General features: G+C 38.8%; 1 protein-coding gene across 1 annotated transcript; it reads left to right on the top strand.

The window, feature by feature from the left end:
* The first annotated feature begins 19,251 nt into the window (after positions 1-19,251).
* LOC149164668 (germin-like protein subfamily 1 member 7) lies at positions 19,252-20,587 on the top strand. Its single transcript, XM_089430956.1, has 4 exons — positions 19,252-19,530; positions 19,639-19,775; positions 19,885-20,021; positions 20,123-20,587. The coding sequence occupies exons 1-4, from the start codon at positions 19,322-19,324 to the stop codon at positions 20,294-20,296; spliced, it is 657 nt and encodes a 218-aa protein (XP_089287082.1). The 5' UTR covers positions 19,252-19,321; the 3' UTR covers positions 20,297-20,587.
* Positions 20,588-21,172: the final 585 nt, after the last annotated feature.

The raw sequence follows: 21,172 nt of genomic DNA, 5'->3' as shown, positions 1-21,172 counted from the left end.
TATGTCAGGATCTTGTGACTCTAGTAAGCCCCCTGAACTAAATCAGATCTAGTTTCTCTTACACAATCCATCTATTTGCATGGTTTCACTCGATGTGAGTTCCCATGTAAAAAATGTTTGGTATTCCGGGTGTGACCTCTCAAATTTTCAAGATTTTACTTATGACCAAATTCACGAATCTGTTGCAGTTCATTCATCTTCATGCAAATCTCTCACATCAAACTCGGGTTGGGAATGTGCATCTCTCATAGAGTCATGGAATTGTGAATTGTATTATCTTAAGGACTATCTTTTCTCGAAGGAATCATACTTATCGAATTTATCCTTTAATGGTCAGCTCCTCGGTCTTCTTGCGAATTTTTTATTGCAAATATGTCCTCTCATCATCAGAAATATTCTTGAGTTATAATGAATGCACAAGTTGTCACATGAATCAAGTTATTCTTCGTTCACCATGTCCCAACTAGTCTCATGTGTTTGTGGTGCTAGCTTCCTTTTTAAACTCTTTTAATGACTACGATGCTTGTACAATTTTCCCCTAGTTGCAAGAAGGTGGTCTGTCATATTTAGCTCACAAGGAACTTGGTTTGATTTTTAAGAGCATTCACAGGATTGTTCAAATTGATTTTTATTCATTTATTGCAAACTAGGAATCTAATGTTTCAATTAGATCATCTGATGATTTCTTATCTTTAGTGATTGTCATTCATCTTATCATCTTCCCATCAGCACGTCCAATAACGGTCGTTTCACATCTCTTGATATTCATTGTTCAACATCTCTGTCTTCGTATTTTTGTCATGTAGACAAGGCACTTCAACCTTCATTGATGGTTATGGTAGGTCCTCATTGTCCCTGCATGACTATTGAGTATGATCAAATATATTTTCCCTCACAAGATTCCCATCGTGATCCCATTTTGCTAATAAAAAATCACCTTTTTCAAGATTTTGGGGTTTTCAAAAGGTCCATCATGAATTTTACGATCCAATCACTGAATGATTGGAACAATCTACTTGACAAGCTCTGTAGAAAAAAACAAGTTTCAATCTTTCCTCACGCTTGCTAAGGAGCTCGGTGTAGATTATGATACATACGCAAGAAGCTTCTAAGGTTTTTTGAAAAATGGTAATAGTCGAAAAGGTAAGCATGTGACGAAAGCAGTGGTTGTGACACAACTTTCTACCCACAGGAAAGACCTCCCTTTCCTTGTGCAAGTTTTCGAAGTTTTTATATCTTTTGTTGCACATCACTTTCTATCTGTTTTAATTGTTTATATTTTTGTGGATGTCGGTCAAGAACAATTATGTTGGCTTCACTGTAAATTCCATTACACATAACCCTAACCTTCTAGCTATTAGGTTAGGATTAGGATTAGCTACATCGTTAGCCTTCCCTTTCTTGCACTCATTCTGCACTCGTTTCTTGTATTTTTTCCTCATTTTCTTATTTAGTTCTACATCACGTTCACCTTAGCCATTTTGTTCTCTTGTCTCCTAGTTTTCTTTCCTTATTTCTTTCTTTTTGTCTTGTTTTCCTTTCTTATTGATTTTTCATTTTTTTCATCATGTGAATAAGTGTTGTGTTTGGACCTGGTTTGGCTTCTTAATATGTGTGTGGCCGAACTATAAAGAGTCTTGTGACACTTCAGAATTTGGCTAGCCATTTTTCTGTCTTCCTTATGTTGGTTACATCTTTTGGTCGATGAAGTTCCGACAGAAAATATGATTCATCTGTAAGGAGAGTTTTAATCCAACTGTGAACCCATGTCTAGTCCAGAAACCTCATGCCTATACTCAATTTTTCTTCTTTTTTGTTCTCAAGGTTATCCGTCTAGTACAAGTGGAGAAGGGGAAAATCTAAACAAGAAAACCTAAATCAAAGATATTTATATGCTTCTCTAAATGAGTAACCTATTATGTTCTCAATATGTCAGGATCCCTCCTCTACCCCAAAATAAATAATTTCCAATGCACAATTCTCTTTAAATAAATAAATAAAGATAAAAGAAGAGAAAGGTTTCCTACATAGAGATGTGAAGAAAGAAACTCTGCTGGGGTACTTTCCAAGCTTGTTGGCAGTGGAGCAATTTTTGTGTTCCCGCGTGACTCCGCAGGGGTACTATACAAGGATACTTGGAGTGGAGCAACACCAGAGATGAAAAATTTTACTCTGAAAATCTTAAGCTCGCAAGCTACACTACCCTTCCCAACTCGAAACAATGTGATTATGCTGAATATTATGTTGTGTTCAACTGAGAAGGCATAGAGGGGACCATGGTTATTCGTGGGGTGAGTGAGAAGGCCAAGGTAATCTTCATGATGAATCAATACTCCTTGAATAATCAAGGCCTTGCATGGAAGGAGTTAACCAAAAAAAGAAGTTGGATTCTACTAGTGTGTCACCAAGTGTTGTAGCTGCTACAACACCCTCCAAAATTTTGGCCTACACTCAAATTTTGGAGCCTAATTTGATCTTGTGATTGGTCATTCCTTAGTCACTTATTGGTAAGTTGATGATTTCAAGATCCCATATTCAATATTAAGAATCGCTCACTCTTTTATCTTTATATAAAAAGTGTCATCTTTGGGCATGGGAGTTATCGCTTGTGAGGCAAAGGGAAGTTTTGGTTTTCTTCAAGGGGAAATCTTTGTGAAAATGAGTTGTTCTCATCGTGTATACATGTTTTTCACTCATTTCCAAAGTTTCAAATGCTATTACACAATTTTCGTCATCATCCTCGCAAAGTCTATCGTCGGAGCCTCACTTGTTGTAAATTGCCACGAAGGTTGTTGCATTAAGCGAAGTATGTTTTCATATGTTTTGGATGATATATGTTGTATCACTAAGTGTCCAAGTGTGTGGTCACATTAAATTTATATCACTGCTCACATCGGTTCCATTGATCCCACACTTAGCCAAATTTTGGAGGATTCCCAACAACCTAGCCTCATCCAACCTTCCTAAACTGGGCACTTCGTATCTACAACCCTCAAACTTTTTCCTTGCCTGTTGGAACTACGCAATGCATAGAAAGCCTAACATCCCTTGACATCCAAAGTTGCACAGAGGCTACCAACAGTGGCCTTCCCTCATCCAGAACTCACTACCCTTAAGAATTGTGCAAATTTGTCCCCCATGCCTCTCTGCTGCCCAATCCCCCTTGCCTCTAAAAACTGCACATATTTGTCCTCCAGGGCTTCACCCCGCAACAGCCACTGCCTGTTTGAACTATGAAATTTCGACCCTTAGTAGGCACTCAGCACATCTTTCCGTCAGTGGGCACTATGCAGTCTTATCCCTCAGTCCAACCCAATCACTGAGCCTTCTCCCCCCTGACCTTATACCAGTTCCGGCTCAGTCAATGGATTATCATGCAACATCTTAGACTAGGGGTTTATCATACTGATGTCATCTTGTCATGAGTGGATTACAGATACAGGAATTCTACTGGGTTATGGCAAGATGATTAAGAAGGAGATTAAGAAGGAGGACATTGTAGATGATACTTAAGGATCTGAGGAGAAAAGGTAATCATCAGATAAGAAGACCAAGGAACCTTGAGGTATGATAAAAGATTAGAGACTAGGACTGCATGAAAGCTCCATCTCATTCACAACCCTTTGGAGGGTAGGTACGGAAAACAAAGCGCATCTCACAAAGTTGAAATACACCTCTTAGTGTAGTATGAATGATGACTTATCATTGTCATATCATTATGTCTTCAATGACATGTATGGCTACAAACATTGAAAGTCATTTCATGTGTTTTCGCTAAGTGTTTCAATCCCCTTTGCATGTTGTGTTAACTGTAGTATTTTGGCATGTTTGGCTGATATGTAATGTTGCGATCCTTTTATGGTGGTTTCGAAGGTTGGTCTTTGTGTATACGATTTTTCCTAGTCATGTAAGCACATGTCTCACTCATACACAAAGTCTTGAGAATTATCGGACAAGCATTGTCACAGTCATTCTAAAGCCTATCTCAACTGTCGCACTAGTCGCTTATTGTCGTGAGACGTTCACACAAAGTGTAATTATTTGTTTGTTGCCCCGTTGGTCTATGTTGTCATGTTTTCAAAGTATCCTAAGTGTGTGATCACATTTCAATTTCATCACAAGTCTATCTTCCTCCTGCACTTAGCCATTTTTCTAAAATATTCCCAACCAAGAACCTCAACTACACCAAACCCTAACTAAACTGCACACTATGTAGTCTTAGCCCTTAGTGTTATGACCTTGCTGTCTGGAACTGCACAGTGTGTAGTCACTACTCTCTAGGGTAGTTGCACTATGCAATTCCAAAGCTCAACAGCCTTCCTTAACACAGAGAATTGTTCATCAGTTCCTCCCTATCTGACTTGAAATGTTTAATTTGCACTGTTAGTCCTCAAGATTTTCCCCTTGCCTGCTGGAACCCCGCAATGCACAGAGAACCCAACCTCCCTTGGCCTCTAGAACTGCATAGATGTGTCTCCAAGTGCCTTCCCTTAGCCTAACCTCATTGCCCTCAAGAACTGTGCATATTTGTCCTCCAGGCCTCTCTGTTGCCCAATCCTCCTTGCCTTTGAAAACTACAGAAAGATGACCCATCATGGCCTCATCCTGTGTCATCCATTGATGGCTTGAACTACACAATACTGACTCCCAGTGGACACTTCGCAATTCTTTTCCCTAGTGAGGACTGTGTTGAAAATTTCCTCAAACAAGCCTGAGCTGCGCTCTACATAGTCTCAATAATCAATCCCTCTCCCTATCACCTGGAACTGCGCAATGCATAGTTACTGAGCCCTACCTCCTAGCCTATGACTTTTCCCAAGCTCAACTCATGTATAATAATGCACCATCTTGGAGTAGGGAGTTTTTGGATTCATGTTGTCCCATCATGAGTGAATTGTAGGAAGAGGTACACTATCAAGTCATGGTGAGAGGATGAAGAGGAGAAGAAGGATGGAAGTATGCCTAAAGACTCATTTGTAGTTGAACAAATGAGTGGACCTACCAAGAGCAAGGAAAGGGATGCAAGTTTTCAACTACTTTCAAAGACCAAAGACCATTGAAGACCCTGTATCATCAAGCTATGCATAGGAGAAGACAAAGCATATCCAAGAAGACATCCATCACTCAGCAGCAATAATGACTTGACATTGTCACATCATCAATCCAGTTCACATCGTCAGTGTCATGTCAAGTCATGTCGTGAGATGTCATATGCGACATCACTATTGTGGTCCATGTATATTGTAAATCAAATGTATTGTAAAGTAAAAGTCCAATGGACACAAAAGAATATAGAGTCATGTAAGTTGAAAAGTCATAGGAAGTTGAAAAATCATGAGGATAGTCAAAGACTCACAAAGGGGAAGCATCACCCTTGGTTATATATACCCCCTCAATGTATGAGCAAAGGAATTTTTACCTTGGCTCCTCCTGCAAGGCGTTAGAGATATCAACTAGCTCTTTGAGGAGCAAGGACTGGATCCAATGTCCCACCACTAGAGCTAGTGATGTACAATGTAAATATGTGTGTTGGAACTTTTACTTAATAATAGAAGCCTTTTAAGGCCAACACATTCTTCATGCATGACTCATGAATGTTTGTAATACTATTCTGTGGACATTTGTACTTCATGTTTGCTTTCACATGTACTAATATAGTTGAACTATTTCAGTTATTTTAGTGCTTATCTTGTTGAGAATGTGTTGTAATTGTTGTAATGGTTGTTATTATTGTCTCATTCTTGTGGACTATTTCACGGGGTACTAGGCAGACCTTACCTTCCTTATATATTATAATGACTGTCACATTCACTGTTGACTATTCCATTGGATGTTAAACGAATCTCTCCTTGTTCATTACTTGTAACAACCGTTGAATCCTCTGTGGACTATTCTGCTGGATGTTAGACAAATCCTTCTATTTCATGCGTGTCTCTTCCTGGGTGGTACTATTACCTCTCACATAGAGGCTCATTTTTCTCCCCCCTTTTGCAATAAGAGAACCTAGACACAGTTGTGTTGCGCACTCACTAGGCACACTCACCTTGTTGTTCGAAGATACCATTGCATCACTCTCAAGTGCTGAAAGCTAGAGCCAAGGCAAATCTTTAAGGAGTTGGGAAACATGCCTTGATACCGGATGGGACTCCTACACCAAACAGTGTGAGGTCTAGTTGGGACTCCATATCAGGGATATCTCCTTAGTTGAGAGATTTCCAACACCGTCAACACTTTTCAAATGAGCCTTTTGAGGGATATTTTCTCATGGACACCTCTTAACCCTCGAGCATTGAATGATAGAAAAATCATGGTGGAACTTGAATGAGATATTTTCCTACTCCAAAAGAACTAGAGATAGTTGCATAATTACCTTTCTTTGTATCATACATCGTGTCTTGCTACATTTTTAGAAAATGGGATTTTTACCCCATAAGTTTAGGTAGAGGAGAATCGAGATATAGAACACCTTTGAATAAGTAATCTTATTTTAACCTAACTTTGGACCTAACAACATTGGAAATTTGTGGGAGAGAGACCTTATCCAAAGTGACAAGGGGATAGGGATCCCCGTTCTTCCCTCCAATGAATCCAGAGGAGAAAAAATAGGATTTAAAGAGGTTGAAATAGGTGTCTAGCTGGTGCCCACCTAAGACTAAAACAACAATAGGGGAACATAAACCACATGCTTCTTTCCATTTGCAGAAAAAACATTGATAAATGGAGAATGAAAGAGAAAGGAGAACTTGTTCGCATCTGATGCCTTTGCTGCTTGATCAACAATTGGAGTTGTAGAGAAAGCATACTTTGTAGTAAGAACTAAGGAAAGCACATTTGAAACCTATGAGACAAAGTCATTCTTAATCTTAACCCACTCCTTCTTCTAAATCTTGCCATGGGAACCACCTACGAAGACTGGTCTAAAAATATTTGACATCATGACAACTGAAGCAACCAAAGGGAAGCTTATAATAGTGAACTTTCTAGAACCATAAAAAGACATTACATATCATATCAATCTCTTTGAATAAACTCTCTCGTAGTCCACTTTGACCAAGACCCAAGTTCACCTTCTATCTGGCCTTGAATCCCAATTTGGGTTAAGACCTGCAAATCAACCTAACTTGTCCTCGATTGCTTTCAAGGTAGCTTCAAACCAAAAGTGAAAGGGGAGGCCTGGTAGAATATCCCACACTTGTTGAACAACTACAAGAACTTTGAGAGGTTGGAAGTCTATTGTCCACAATTGCAAAATTAATCCAAAGGGATCTTATGACTAGTCATTTGTAGAATTTTCTAACAATCTTGCCTTGAATTTAACAGGAAGCAAAGCAATCCTTTGAATAAATTGTGGAATGTAGGAGAATACCCTAGCATCAACACCCATGAGTGAAATAATTAGTTCTTCAATGTAGCATCAATGACACATTTGTCACAAAATATACCAACCAGAGCTTTGTTCACTAGAGAAGGAATTTCTTCAAACCTCATGTCCTTTTTTTCCACCATTATGACCTTCCTAGGCTTCACTCTTATACCCATTATACTAGGCCTGGGGCCTATAGAGAGATCAAAATCCACAATTAACAGATATTTCTTGAATGTGTTGTTGTCTTCTTGTAGATCCAAAGGGAGTGAAAAAACAATAGAGGGAGGAGCATTTGAGAGTAGAACACCATTATAGTTGGGTGGTAAAAACACCTTCAAGATAGTTCCTTTGATTGCTTCATTGTGCTCTACATTAAATGAATGACCTATTGAAAGGCCTATAATAATAACTACATATCCACTCAAAGCAGCGTCAAAAGACATTTCACCACACTTTAACCCTATCAATGTGCCACCTAGGTGATCATACTATGATTTGAATGTTCGGTAGTGATACAAAATTTCCCCATAATCCACCTTATCAATTTTGTAGGTCGAAAAAAGATTGGACTGAACCCTAAGAAAAAGAAAAAGTACCTTGGAAAAGAAAAGTGAATTACTTGATCCTAACACATGGATCATGTTAGCTCTGCTACAGTGTGCAACATTTGATGGATTAAATCAGGTCAGACAGTGCTGGTTTGGGTTGCAGAGAGTTTGCAGCTGTTTATTTTATCTCTCCCTTTCATTTGCCTTATTCCCTTATAGCTCCTGCCACCTCCATTTCCTCCATTCCTCATAAGTTCCCCTTATTTTCCTTTAAACCCCTTTTATCCCTGTTTTGGTCACAAAACCCCGCCTAAACCCTTTTACTAACTCCCTGGTCATATGGTGCTTTAACACTATTATAAACCCCGATAACCCTGCTTAAGTCCTTTTTACCGACTCCCGGGCATTTTTGTATTTTAATATCATTAAAGCCTGTATAACCCATTTTTCCCTTTGGTCCCGGCGCGAAGCTAAACCTTATAACCTTGCATTTTTTAACTGCGCATATAATAAAATATTACATAACTTGGCAGGCCCATACCTGTCACATCATCCGAAATATGTGTGTTAACCTTTTACCTTTTGTCTGTTGTCCGATCATCCGTTGCCATAATCCAATGTTGTTTGCAAGCTCTCACCTCGTAAACTACACGTCCGTTAGGAAGCGGGGAAGGCAGTTTCCCTCCATATCTACTTACCACGCGGCGCAATATAATTGGATCGCTCCCGCCTGTACGTAAACCGCCCTCTGCCGAAAAGCGGTGCGGGGAAACTACCCGTCCACAAAACTGCCACCTCCCCGCCCGTTAACTCCCTCGCATCTTCTGCTCCCGTCAGCCGTCGGATCTGCCTGACAGTGATCCGACGGCCATCGCTCATCCATCCTCGTTTCTCCCCAATGGCCTTCATAATTTAATCTCCGTTGTCCGATTTCGCGATCCGATGGCTGCTGTTGATCCCTGCGCCTCTGTGTCTTCCATTTCTTCCCGCCATCAGATCTAGGCCATCCATCTGAGCCATCCAATAGCCAATGTTCATTCTCGGCTCTTTGTCCATTTTCAAGGCTTTTTTCAGTGTTTTGGGCTTGACTCATGCACGCGAAGAAGGAAGAGATAATCCAGCAAGTGTGCACATTAATTCCTCAGCTACCTGCATTCATGTAACAACACGGCCAAGGATGAGAAAGTACTGCCTCGAGCAGTTGAATTCATTTAGCAGTTATGGACATTTATTCATGAAACATTCCACCTGTTCAAGGAGTACACCAGAGTGTAGAAAGTGCCATTTTGTTCATTAAAACATTCAGATTGTAGCAGAAGACCCATATCTAACTGTAAATGTGGTTGGTGGTCAATTAAGACACCTCCACGCATAGCCTGTGTAAGAAAATTCTATATATACTGAAAAACAAGATGCAATATGGTTGATGAATGTTATTCTATTGTAAGCTTCAACTTCTGGAGACTGTAACTACTATGTAACCTATAGCTTCTGGTCTGCATTTCCAGCTAATACAAGCTTCTTTTGTTGTTGATTACTCACTTTCCACTTCTCCTTCTTGTTCCAGGCTGTGCCTGTTTTACATTTACTCATGTGCTATTAATGTTTAGCATTAGAGGGTTGTCATCCCACCTCTGTGTTAGGATTTAGCATGTATCATTGAATCTGTTTGCAGGTTTCTATTGTTTTAATGCCAGAGAGTTGTCATCCTGTTTGTGTATTAGAAAACAGATCTATAGACCTCTTAACTGGTTATAGCCGGCCATCACAGGGTCTTGTGCATCTGCTGGTGTGGTCAGTCTTCTACATTATCACCTTATCCTCAAACTGTGAGTAATTGGTGGTCTAAAGCCTTGTAATTTGGGGGTGTTCACCCATGTCCGGGGTCAATCATAGTAGGAGTGGTTATCTGGCTTGAATATGCAACATTTCTTTCATTCATCCACCATTTATCCAACATTTTTGTTGAGTTTGTAATGTTCCTGAGAATCTCTGATATACAACCTAGGAGAGTTTCATGGGGTGATAACATTAATTGGCGCCGTTGCTGGGGAGAGGAGAATTGAAGCTCAGATTCCCTGGGAGAATGACACAGCTTCAAGTTTTGATGACAGACGAGGTTTAAACATAGTTTCTAGTTGTAATCATCTGTCTGGTGACTCCATTGGAGGAAGACCATCATTTGGCGACTCCACATCGAAGTTCTAGCTCAGTTTGTGAGACGTACTCGAAGAAATCCTCAGAAATCACTAGTTGAACCAATGCCTAAACCTGAGAGGACTGCTAAATCGAAGAAATCTTCATAGAAAGGGACATCAGGATCAGGTAAGCCTAAGAAGTCTCATTCATCTCTGAAAGATAAAGTTATTGCTGAAGATTTACAGTTTGAAGATTTAGAGCACAACACTATTAATAAGGAAAAATCTTCAGAGATTAGTTCAGCCCCTTGTGCAGTTAGTTCCCCTTTGAATCTCAGTCTAGAGAAAGCTTCCCATTCAGTCCAAAACATCCCTTTATCTCTGCCATCCATCACATTACTCCCTACCACTCAATCTGTTAGTATTCTTCCAAATATTTCAATCATGGCAGGACAACAAGCACCTACGAGGATAGAAAGAATTGTAGCTATCAGATATGGACCATTGGTATTGCCTATGCCTTTAAATCCTATGTCTATGAGAGAATATAAAAAATATATGCCTAAATTCACTGGAACAGAGGGAGTAACAACAGAAGAACACCTTGAAGCTTTTTACAGTTATGATGATAATTTAGATATAAGTGAAAATGATGTGTGGATGAGAGTTTTTGTTCAGAGCCTTGATGGAGAGGCTAGGAAGTGGTTCAGAGAATTACCCCAGAGATTTATAATAGATATTGAAGCATTAGATGATGCATTTTTGAAGCAATGGGGAGATAAAAAGGACTTGTTGTATTACCATACTGAGTTTGGTAATTTGAAGAGGGAAAATGGGGAATCAATACCTGATTTTAATAAAAGATTCAATCGAATGTATAGTAAGATACTAGCTGAGGTAAAGCCTACTCCTACCTCTGCCAAACTCACTTATGCCAATGCTTTTGACTCTGATTTCTGCCTGTTATTGAGAGAAAGGAGATGTGCTACACTGGCAGACATGCAGGATGCAGCCCTAGAAGTAGAATCTAATATCATGGCTGCAGAGAAGCTAAAGAGTCAAGCTGACAGGAGAAGACAAAGAAATCAGGCTTCTACTTCTTCTGCATCATCTTCAGAGCCTAAATTAGATAAAATGACCAAGATGATAGAGTCATTGGCTGCTGAAATTTCTAAGCTAAAGGTTGAGCAGAATTCAGGGAAAACAAGGTAGCAGAACACATTTTCTCCAAGAAATCCAAATCCATTTAGAAGAGCAAATGAGAAGTTACAAATAATGCAGAGGGGTGAAGATTCAAAAGAAGATCAGAAAGTCAAAACTCCTTTCCAAAATATAGTCATGGAGGAGGAACAATTTGAAGAAGATGAGGATGAAATTCACTACATGGAAGATAAAGGCAGCGCTGCATTTTTTACATTGGCTGAGTATGAACAATCATTGCTGCAGTAGCCAAACAGTCAGGAGTGGGATAGAGGAGTTGTTCTACAATCTGGTGAACAACAGCAGAGATATAACCTGAGGTCAAATGTAAAGAATTTCAAAGAAAATTCTGCACAAAAAGTTGTTGTCCAAATAGAATCACAGAATGTCAAACAAAGATGACCAGTAGCTGATCTAGTCATCCTCAAAGCTCCAGTTCAAGAAGTAAAAAGTTCTGATAAGTCATCTTCTTCTTTCAAATTTGATTCGGAAGTTCAAAAATTGAAAATATCTTTGCCTCTAGTTGAGTTAGTGAAGAGTGAAGTATTTAGGAAGCCCATCCTTGAAGCCCTTGAGCTGGAAACCAAACAAACCTCCACTGACTCTGTTAATTTTCAAGATGACAAACCTGCCATTGTGCTCAGCCCTATGATTGAACCTGCTAATAATAATTCTCCATCTTTTTATGTCTCATTGACCATTCATGACAAAATCCTCCACAATTACCTCCTAGACACGGGTGCCAGCCACAATTTAATGCCTAAAGCTGTCATGGAAGAGTTAGGGCTTGATATCACTAGACCCTATCATGATTTATTTTCTTTTGATTCAAGGAAGGTGAAATGTCTTGGATTGATTAAGGATCTGGCCATTACCTTAAGTCAGCTGCCCATGAAGAGCATGATGATGGATATTGTGGTAACAGATGTCCCTCCTAAGTTTGGCATGCTGTTGTCCAGAGGTTGGATTAAGAGACTAGGTGGGACATTACATAATGATTTATCTTATGCCACTGTCCTAGTGTTTGGAGGAGAAAGCAGGAGATTGTACAGAGAAGCACAGTTGGCATACATCATTATTGATGAGAAGAATCCTACAAATCATCCAATTTATGTAGTGGACACTGATTTTGGAGCATGTATTGTCCAAATAGAAGAATCTCAGAAGGCCGAAATGCAGCTCAGGAAAACAACAGTTTAGGTCGAGCAAGAGCAAGGAGGTTAGGTTTGGGAAATGTTTTTTGATGGAGCATGTTTCAAGGAGACTGTAGGGGCAGGGGTGGTGCTAGTATCTCCAAAAAAAGAAAGCATTCCGCTGTCTTTTAAGCTGGTTTTCCAAGTGAAAAACAACATAGCAGAGTATGAAGCATTGTTGTTAGGCCTTAATGCAGCAAAAGACACAGGAATTAGAAGCATAAAGGTGTTTGGAGATGTTGATTTAATTATACAGCAAGTCAATAAAACATTTCAAGCAAAGCACCCAAGGCTGAAAGCATACAGAGATGAGGTATGGAGAATCAGAGACTCTTTTGATTATTTCTATATTTCATACATCCCTAGAGCCCAGAATCATCTTGCTGATTCCCTTGCTATTTCTGCTAGTCTATTTATACCTCCTTTGCCTCCCAGACTAGTTTATGAAGTCCAAATGATGTACAGACCGTCCTTGCCTGATAATGTCCAGCATTGGAAAGTTTTTGAAAATGACGATGAGTTGAGTAGGTTCTTGCAAGTCATTGATGAGTTTTCCGAAATGCAAATTGACCAAGAGAATGATGCCTTAGAAGAAAAATCCTAGCCCCAGCTTAGAAATAAAATTGGTAAATACAACATAGTCCAGCTTCCTAGTAACCATATTCCTAAGGGCCTAATTCCTCTTGAAAGACTGTTTGACCAGAATGATGTGCCTTACAAAGCTACCCAGAAAGAAGACCAATCTGCAGTCTGTAAGCATGATATAGGAAGTCAAGGTCAGCCTAAATATGTAAATTTGTCCACTCATTTGTCCACTGATCAAAGTGTTGAGTACTACAATTTAATGAGGCAATTTGTTGATGTGTTTTCCTGGGAGTATAGTGATCTGAAAACATATGAAAAGAACATAATTAAGCATACAATCCCTCTGGAGAAACACATTGTTCCTTTCAAATAGAAGCTAAGACCAATAAACCCTATGGTTCTTCCATTGATTGAAAATGAAATCAAAAAAATTGTTGGCTGCCAAGATCATTGTTCCTCTTAGATATTCTAAATGGGTAGCTAATTTGGTGGTGGTGAGGAAGAAGAGTGGAGAAATCAGACTGTATGTTGATTTCATAAATTTAAATAAATGATCCAAGAAAGATAACTATCCCTTACCAAAGATTGAGCATTTGCTACAAAAGGTCTCACGAGCTAAAGTGACGTCATTTTTGGATGGACTTTTAGGCTTCAATCAGATTGCTGTGCACCCAGATGATCAAGAAAAGACTGCATTTACCACTCCTTGGGGCACTTTTATGTATGCCAAAATGCCATTTGTACTGATGAATGCTGAAGCCACCTTTCAGAGAGTTATGGATATAGCATTTATGGGAGATAAGGACAAATTTGTGCTTATCTACCTTGATGATATAACAATTTACTCCAACAACCATCAAAATCATTTGCAGCATTTGAAAAATGTGTTTTTGAAGTGCAGAAGGTTTGGAATTTCAGTCAATCCCAAAAAATTCTCAATTTGCTTTAAATGAAGGCAAGCTGTCAGGAAATATTGTGTCTACTACAGGTGTTCAAGTTGACCCAGAAAGAGTCAAAGCAATTCAGACTTTGTCTGTCCCTAGATCAAAGAAGGATATCCAGTCCTTTCTGGGAAAAATTAATTTTGTCAGGAGGTTTATTCTGAATTTTGCAGAATTGGTGAAGCATGTAACCTCCATGTTGAAGAAAGGGTCAGAGGTAAGATGGACTGATGCAGTAAGAAAATCATTTGATTCCATCAAAAAGGCTATTATGGAGGCTCCCACATTAATAAGTCCAGATTACAGCAAGGAGTTCCACGTATTTTCTTTTGCCTCTGAAGACACCATTGCAGCTGTTTTATTGCAGGCAGATGAAGAAGGTTCAGAGCATCCAGTGGCATTTTTCAGCAAGAACTTGAGGGATGCTGAACTGAGGTATGATATTATATAAAAGCAGGCATATGCTCTTATTAAATCCTTAAAGGATTTCAGAGTTTATATCTTACATTCAAAAATAATTGCATATGTGCCTTCTGCTACAATAAAAGATGTCCTAACACAACCTGATGCTGATGGAAGAAGGGCAAAATGGATTGCTAAAATGATTGAATTTAATATAGAGCTGAAGCCCACAAAGTTGGTCAGAGGTCAGGGGCTTGCCAAGTTATTAGCTAAGGAAAATTGCAGATCATTAGACATTGATTTCCTATATGCAAATGCAAAAAATGGTCAGGCAGAAAAGGAAGAAACAGCTGAAGCAAAGAGAAAGCAATTAGTGGCCGAAAATCTAGCTTCGTGCAACTGGTATGCTGGAATAATTGATTTCTTGCTAAAGCTAGAGATCCCTTCAGGATTTACTCAAAGTCAAGCTAGAACTTTAAAATTTAGAGCAGCAAAGTATTACATTATGGAAAACTTGCTTTACTGGAGGGATCCATCTGGAATATTTTTAAGGTGTCTGGACAAAGAACAGTCAAAAGAAGTTATGCAGCAATTTCATAACAACATGTGTGGAGGGCACCATTATTGGAAAACTACAGCCTATAAAGTTCTCAGAGTTGGATACTATTGGCCCACTTTATTTTGTAATGTGTTTTCTTTTCTTAAATCTTGTGACAGGTGCCAAATATTTGAAGGAAAACAATAGTTGAAATCTCTGCCCCTAAAACCAATTCATGGAAAAGGACCTTTTCAGCAGTGGAGTTTGGATTTTATTGGGGAAATTAATCCACATTCCAGTGGCCAGCACAGGTGGATATTAGTAGCCACTGATTATTTTACAAAGTGTATGCAAGCAGTCCCTACAAGGAAGGTTGATCATAATGTGGTCATGAAGTTTTTTATAGAAAATATCTTTAGCAGATTTGGTTGTCCACATAAACTAATCATAGATAATGCAACAACCTTCAGGGCTAAAGAATTGGTGGAAATGTGTGATTCAATGGGCATTAAACTTGTTCATTCCACCTCATATTATCCACAGGGAAATGGTCTAGCAGAATCCTCTAATAAAAGTCTGATCAGGATAATTAAAAAGTTGTTAGAGGACAATAAGAAGAATTGGGATTCAAAGCTCAAGTATGCACTATGGGCTGACAGAGTGACCATTAAAAAATCCACAGGGAATTCTCCTTTCAACCTGGTATATCGCATTGATGTTGTATTTCCAATTCAGCTAACTCTCCCTGTGGCAAAATTTCTTCAAACAGAACAGGATGAAGAAGAAGACATGGCAAAGAGGACAACTAATTTGGCAGAAATACATCAAGTTAGATAACAGCTGGTTGAAAAGGCTGCAACACATCAGAGAAAGATTAAGGAAGCCTTTGACAAAAAGGAAAAATCAAATAATTTTCAGGTTGGAGACTCGGTTTTGAAATGGGATGCATTGAAGGAAAAGAAAGGCAATCATGGGAAATTTGATGCTTTATGGACAAGGAGTTTCATTATTTCACAGGTTCAAGGGAACAACACCTTCATACTGAAAAGTATAGGAGGAGAAGCAGTTTTTGATGGCCCAGTTAATGGGCGGTTTTTGAAAGTTTATGTTGTCTAAGGTCTTTGGCCTTAAAGGCTGTAGATATTTTCTTTTTATCAGTTTTGTGCAGGCAAAGTAGACTCCATGCCCAATGAAACACTAGGAATTTTGGTTAACTTATTTTAAGCTGGAAAGGCAATGGTCTGTAGGTTCTTGAGACCTCACAAGGAGGATCTTAGATAGAGGAGGAATGACCTGTTGTAGAGTTTTGAGAACCCCTTTTTTAAGAAAATTCAGATTAGAAATGAGTTTAGCTCTGGACAATCTTAATTTTTCAAAATCTGTTGCGCTATCCATCATATCCCTTCCATGGTAGGATTTGATGTTGTTAAATAGGGAATCCATACAGGTGATGATGGTTTTTAGAGGAGGAATGACTTGTTGTAGAGTTTTGATCTTATCCCCAGAAGGAGCCAGTGTTAGCTCTGCTATAGTGTGTAACATTTGATGGATTAAATCAGGTCAGAAAATGCTAGTTTGGGTTGTAGAGAGTTTGCAGCTATTTATTTTATGTCTCCCTTTCATTTTCCTTATTCCCGTATAGCTCCTACCACCTTCGTTTCCTCCATTCCTCATAAGTTCCCCTTATTTTCCTTTAAACCCCTTTTATCTCTGTTTTGGTCACAAAACCCCGCCTAAACCCTTTTACTAACTCCCTGGTCATATGGTGCTTTAACACTATTATAAACCCTGATAACCCTGCTTAAGTCCTTTTTACCGACTCCCGGGCATTTTTGTATTTTAATATTATTAAAGCCTGTATAACCCATTTTTCCCTTTGGTCCCGGCGCGAAGCTAAACCTTATAACCTTGCATTTTTTAACCGCGCATATAATAAAAAATTACATAACTTGGCGGGCCCGTACCTGTCACATCATCCGAAATATGTGCATTAACCTTTTACCTTTTGTCTGTCGTCCGATCATCCGTCGCCATAATCCAACGTTGTTTGCAAGCTCTCACCCCGTAAACTACGCGTCCGTTAGGCAGCGGGGAAGGCGGTTTCCCGCCAGACCTACTTGCCACACGGCGTAATATAACCAGATTTCTCCTGCCTTTACATAAACCTCCCTCTGTCGAAAAGCGGTGTGGGGAAACTGCCCGTCCGCAAAACCGCCGCCTCCCCGCCTGTTAACTCCCTCGCATCTTCTACTCCTGTCAGCCGTCGGATCTGCCCAACAGTGATCCGATGGCCATCGATCATCCATCCTCATTTCTCCCAGATGGCCTTCATAATTTAATATTCACCGTCCAATTTTGCGATCTGACGGCTATTTTTGATCCCTGTGTCTTTATGTCTTCCATTGCTTCCCGCCGCCATTAGATCTAGGCCGTCCATCTGAGCCATCCAACGGCCAACATTCATTCTCGGCTCTTTTTCCATTGTCAAGGCGTTTTTCACTGTTTTGGGCTTGACTCATGCACGCAAAGAAGGAAGAGATAATCCAGCAAGTGTGCACATTAATTCCTCAGGTACCTACATTCATCTAACAGCACGGCCGAGGACGAGAAAGTACTGTCTTAAGCAGTTGAATTCATTTAGAAATTATGGACATTTATTCATGAAACATTCCACCTGTTCAAGGAGTACACCAGAGTGCAGAAAGTGCCATTTTGTTCATTAAAACATTCAGATTGTAGCAGGAGACCGATATCTAATTGTAAATGTGGTTGGTGGTCAATTAAGACACCTCCACGCATAGCCTGTGTAAGTAAATTCTATATATACTGATAAACAAGATGTAATATGGTTGATGAGTGTTATTCTGTTGTAAGCTTCAACTTTAGGAGACTGTAACTACTATGTAATCTGCAGCTTCTGGTCTGCATTTCCAGCTAATACAAGCTTCTTTTGTTGTTGATTGCTAACTTTCCACTTCTCCTTCTTGTTCTAGGCTGTGCCTGTTTTACATTTATTCATGTGCTGTTAATGTTTAGTATTAGAGGGGCTGTCATCCCACCTCTGTGTTAGGATTTAGCATGTATCATTGAATCTGTTTGTAGGTTTATGTTGTTTTAATGCTAGAGAGTCGTCATCCTGTCTGTGTATTAGAAAACAGATCTACAGACCTCTTAACTGGTTGCAGCCGGCCATCACAGAGTCCTGTGCATCTGCTGGTGTGGTCAGTCTTCTACATTATCACCTTATCCTCAAACTGTGAGTAATTGGTGGTCTAAAGTCTTGTAGCCTGGGAGTATTCACCCATGTCTGGGATCAATCATAGTAGGAGTGGTTATCTGGCTTGAATATGTAACATTTCTTTCATTCATCCACCATTTATCCAACATTTTTGTTGAGTTTGTAATGTTCCCAAAGATCTCTTACAACCTAGGAGAGTTTGTTGGTATGATAACAAATCACTACAAAACACTTACCTTATCATAAAAACATAACTTAATACCACATATGATTATCACAAACCTATGGCAAACTCCTCTGCAAAACAAAATAACCAATATCAAAATATATTTGTACACAAATAATTTTGAAAATACATATATTTAAAATATTAAAATATTTAAAAATAATAATAATTACATTTATAAAAACAAAAGTATTTATATATAATATTTAATACTATGAAAGCGTACAACATAAAATTAAAACTTTGCATAAATAAAGTAATAACAATCTAAAGTCCTGATGCAGTGATGCAGTGACTATGAGTGACTAAGTCTAAATCCCTGCGTTATAAACATTTTATTAGCTGCATTATTTATAGAATTGTATAAAAGTTACAAATTTATTTTATAAACATCTTTATAAGGCACATCGTGACCAAGTAAACCAGTAAGAAGTTAAACTCCCTATATTATATGATGACCAAGTAAACCAGTAAGGAGTTGAACTCCCTCTATTATAACATCTTCATTACTTGTGAACTAATTACATGATGACCAAGTAAAGTAGCAAGAAGTTGAACTCCTTATAAACATCTTCATTGGTTGCGAACTAATTAATTCGTGAACATCTTCTTCATCACACGTCACATATTTGTACCCGTCTCATTCAACATTTCTAAAATACGGTGTCGTCAAGCAAATGCGAAAGTTTCAATAGCAATAGTTGGTTTCGCGTGCATAATCGACAGTGATTTTGTGTTTTAATAAAAGTAGTTGCTGGCATTGGCATTTAGAGATATTATAAACAATGGTGTCATTGAGAAATTGAGGAGGACAATTTCAAGGTTCAGGCCTATAAATACACATTACGCAGGTATACATCTGAACAAGCAAATAGAATAATACATCGTTTCGTTTCTGAGCACATTTTCATACTTAATTTACTGTTATCGTTTCCTTTCTTGCGAGATGAAGGCGAGTGCAGTCCTAATTTCAATTGTGTTAGTCTTCGCTACTTTTCTTAGGTTTGTTTACTCGGCAGATCCGGATCCCGTTAGAGATTTTGAGATGGGATTGAGTACCTTCACTCTGCGTAACATTTTCCAAAATGGAGACGTTAGTAGCGATACTGGAGGGATTCGAGCTGCAACCAATCCTCAAAACTTTCCTGCAGTCCGGTAATATATTCACATATTGTTTGCTTGTAGATGCACAATATTTTGTTTGTATGGTGGCCTACATAGGTTTTGATAATACGTAATTAATGGTGTTAAATGATTTTATAGTACACAAGGGCTATCTATTGTGAGGTTTAAAATGGTTCCCTGTGGAAGTAACCTTCCCCATACACATCCAAGAGCTACAGAAGTTCTTTCTCTTTTGTATGGCGGACCCCTTCAAGTTGGCTTCGTTGACACCACTGGTAATTATGTTAATGTGAACACGTTTCCTTTCTTTTCATAGTAACAACACCGTGCCATCCATGAACTGTATGTAATCTGATGATCAGTACTCAAATTGATTTTCTATAGGTGCGTCACACATTGATATTCTTTACCCGGGGGACATTACCGTATTTCCCAGAGGTGTACTCCATTTTGAACTCAACGTTGGAAGCGTGGAAGCTGAGTATTTGTCGGCACTTAACAGTGAAAATCCCGGAACTTTGGTATGCCTTCCTCCCTGCACCAATTATATGTTTAGCCACAATATATTTCAGAGGGTTATTGATTATATCATATCATATTGTTTTTGATGATATGATTTCAGACGAGCAGCGAAGCTTTATTTCATATTCCCCTGAGAGCACTGGCAACATCTTTGAACGTGGACCAGAGGGTTGTGAATTGGCTGAATTCAACAGCGTATCGATACGCGCCTTCTCTGAAGAAAACTGCAAACAGTGGTTGTGAACCCGGTAGAGATATTACGACAGCGTTTTAGTCAGCATTGCACTTATAAGTATAAATATATACTGGAATAAGCCACGCCAGCGCGTAAAAGTCGCCACGACGACTTTTGCGTTTCAAAGTTGAAATTATAATGATGATGGTGTACAAATAAATAGTCATAGCTTTTGAATTTCATCGTTTGTTTGATCAAATTTCTCCAGTTGTGTTAGTCTTTGCAACTTTTCTTAGGTCTGCTTACTCTTCAGATCCGGATCCAGTGCGTAGAAGTCGCCACGACGACTTTTGCGTTTGAAAGTTGAAATTAAAATGATGGTGTACAAATAAATAGTAATGATTTTCAATTTCATCGTTTGTTTCATTAATTCTCCATATTTCGAACTTCGCTCGATTCTATACGAATCATATTTTGTTGATGGATTGTATATTATTTTGATTATTGTATCACGATGGGCTAGCATTATTTTATAGATCACAAATTTTAAAATGATTTCAGCTGCTGGGTTCCATAAGTGTTCAAAACCTGATGTTGGGAACATCCGATTTAACCAATGTAAATGATCCGATTCAGAACCTCAGAGTTGAGAAATCAATATACCCACCAATCGTCACAGTGGATTCATCTGCAATTAAGGTTATTTATTTCCATTTACATTAGTGAAATTGAGATACCACTCAAAACCTACGACATCAGTAAACTTATTATAATTGGAATTTCTGCATGGGTTTAGGAAAGGGATATAAGCTTCACTAAAGCTTAATGAAATTGAGATAATACTCAAAACCTACAACATCAGTAAACTTATTATAATTGGAATTTCTGCATGGGTTTAGGAAAGGGATATAAGCTTCACTAAAGGTCCATGCATGGTAGCTCGGATCCATGAGACGAGCATGCCACGACAAGGTT

This window comes from Pinus tabuliformis, chromosome 5_1 (assembly GCF_031772625.1).
Source record: "Pinus tabuliformis cultivar Carrire ecotype Pingquan chromosome 5_1, CPIR1, whole genome shotgun sequence".
Taxonomy (NCBI): domain Eukaryota; kingdom Viridiplantae; phylum Streptophyta; class Pinopsida; order Pinales; family Pinaceae; genus Pinus; species Pinus tabuliformis.
Note: the sequence above shows the minus strand (reverse complement) of the source record. Positions and strands in the feature narration are given on the sequence as shown.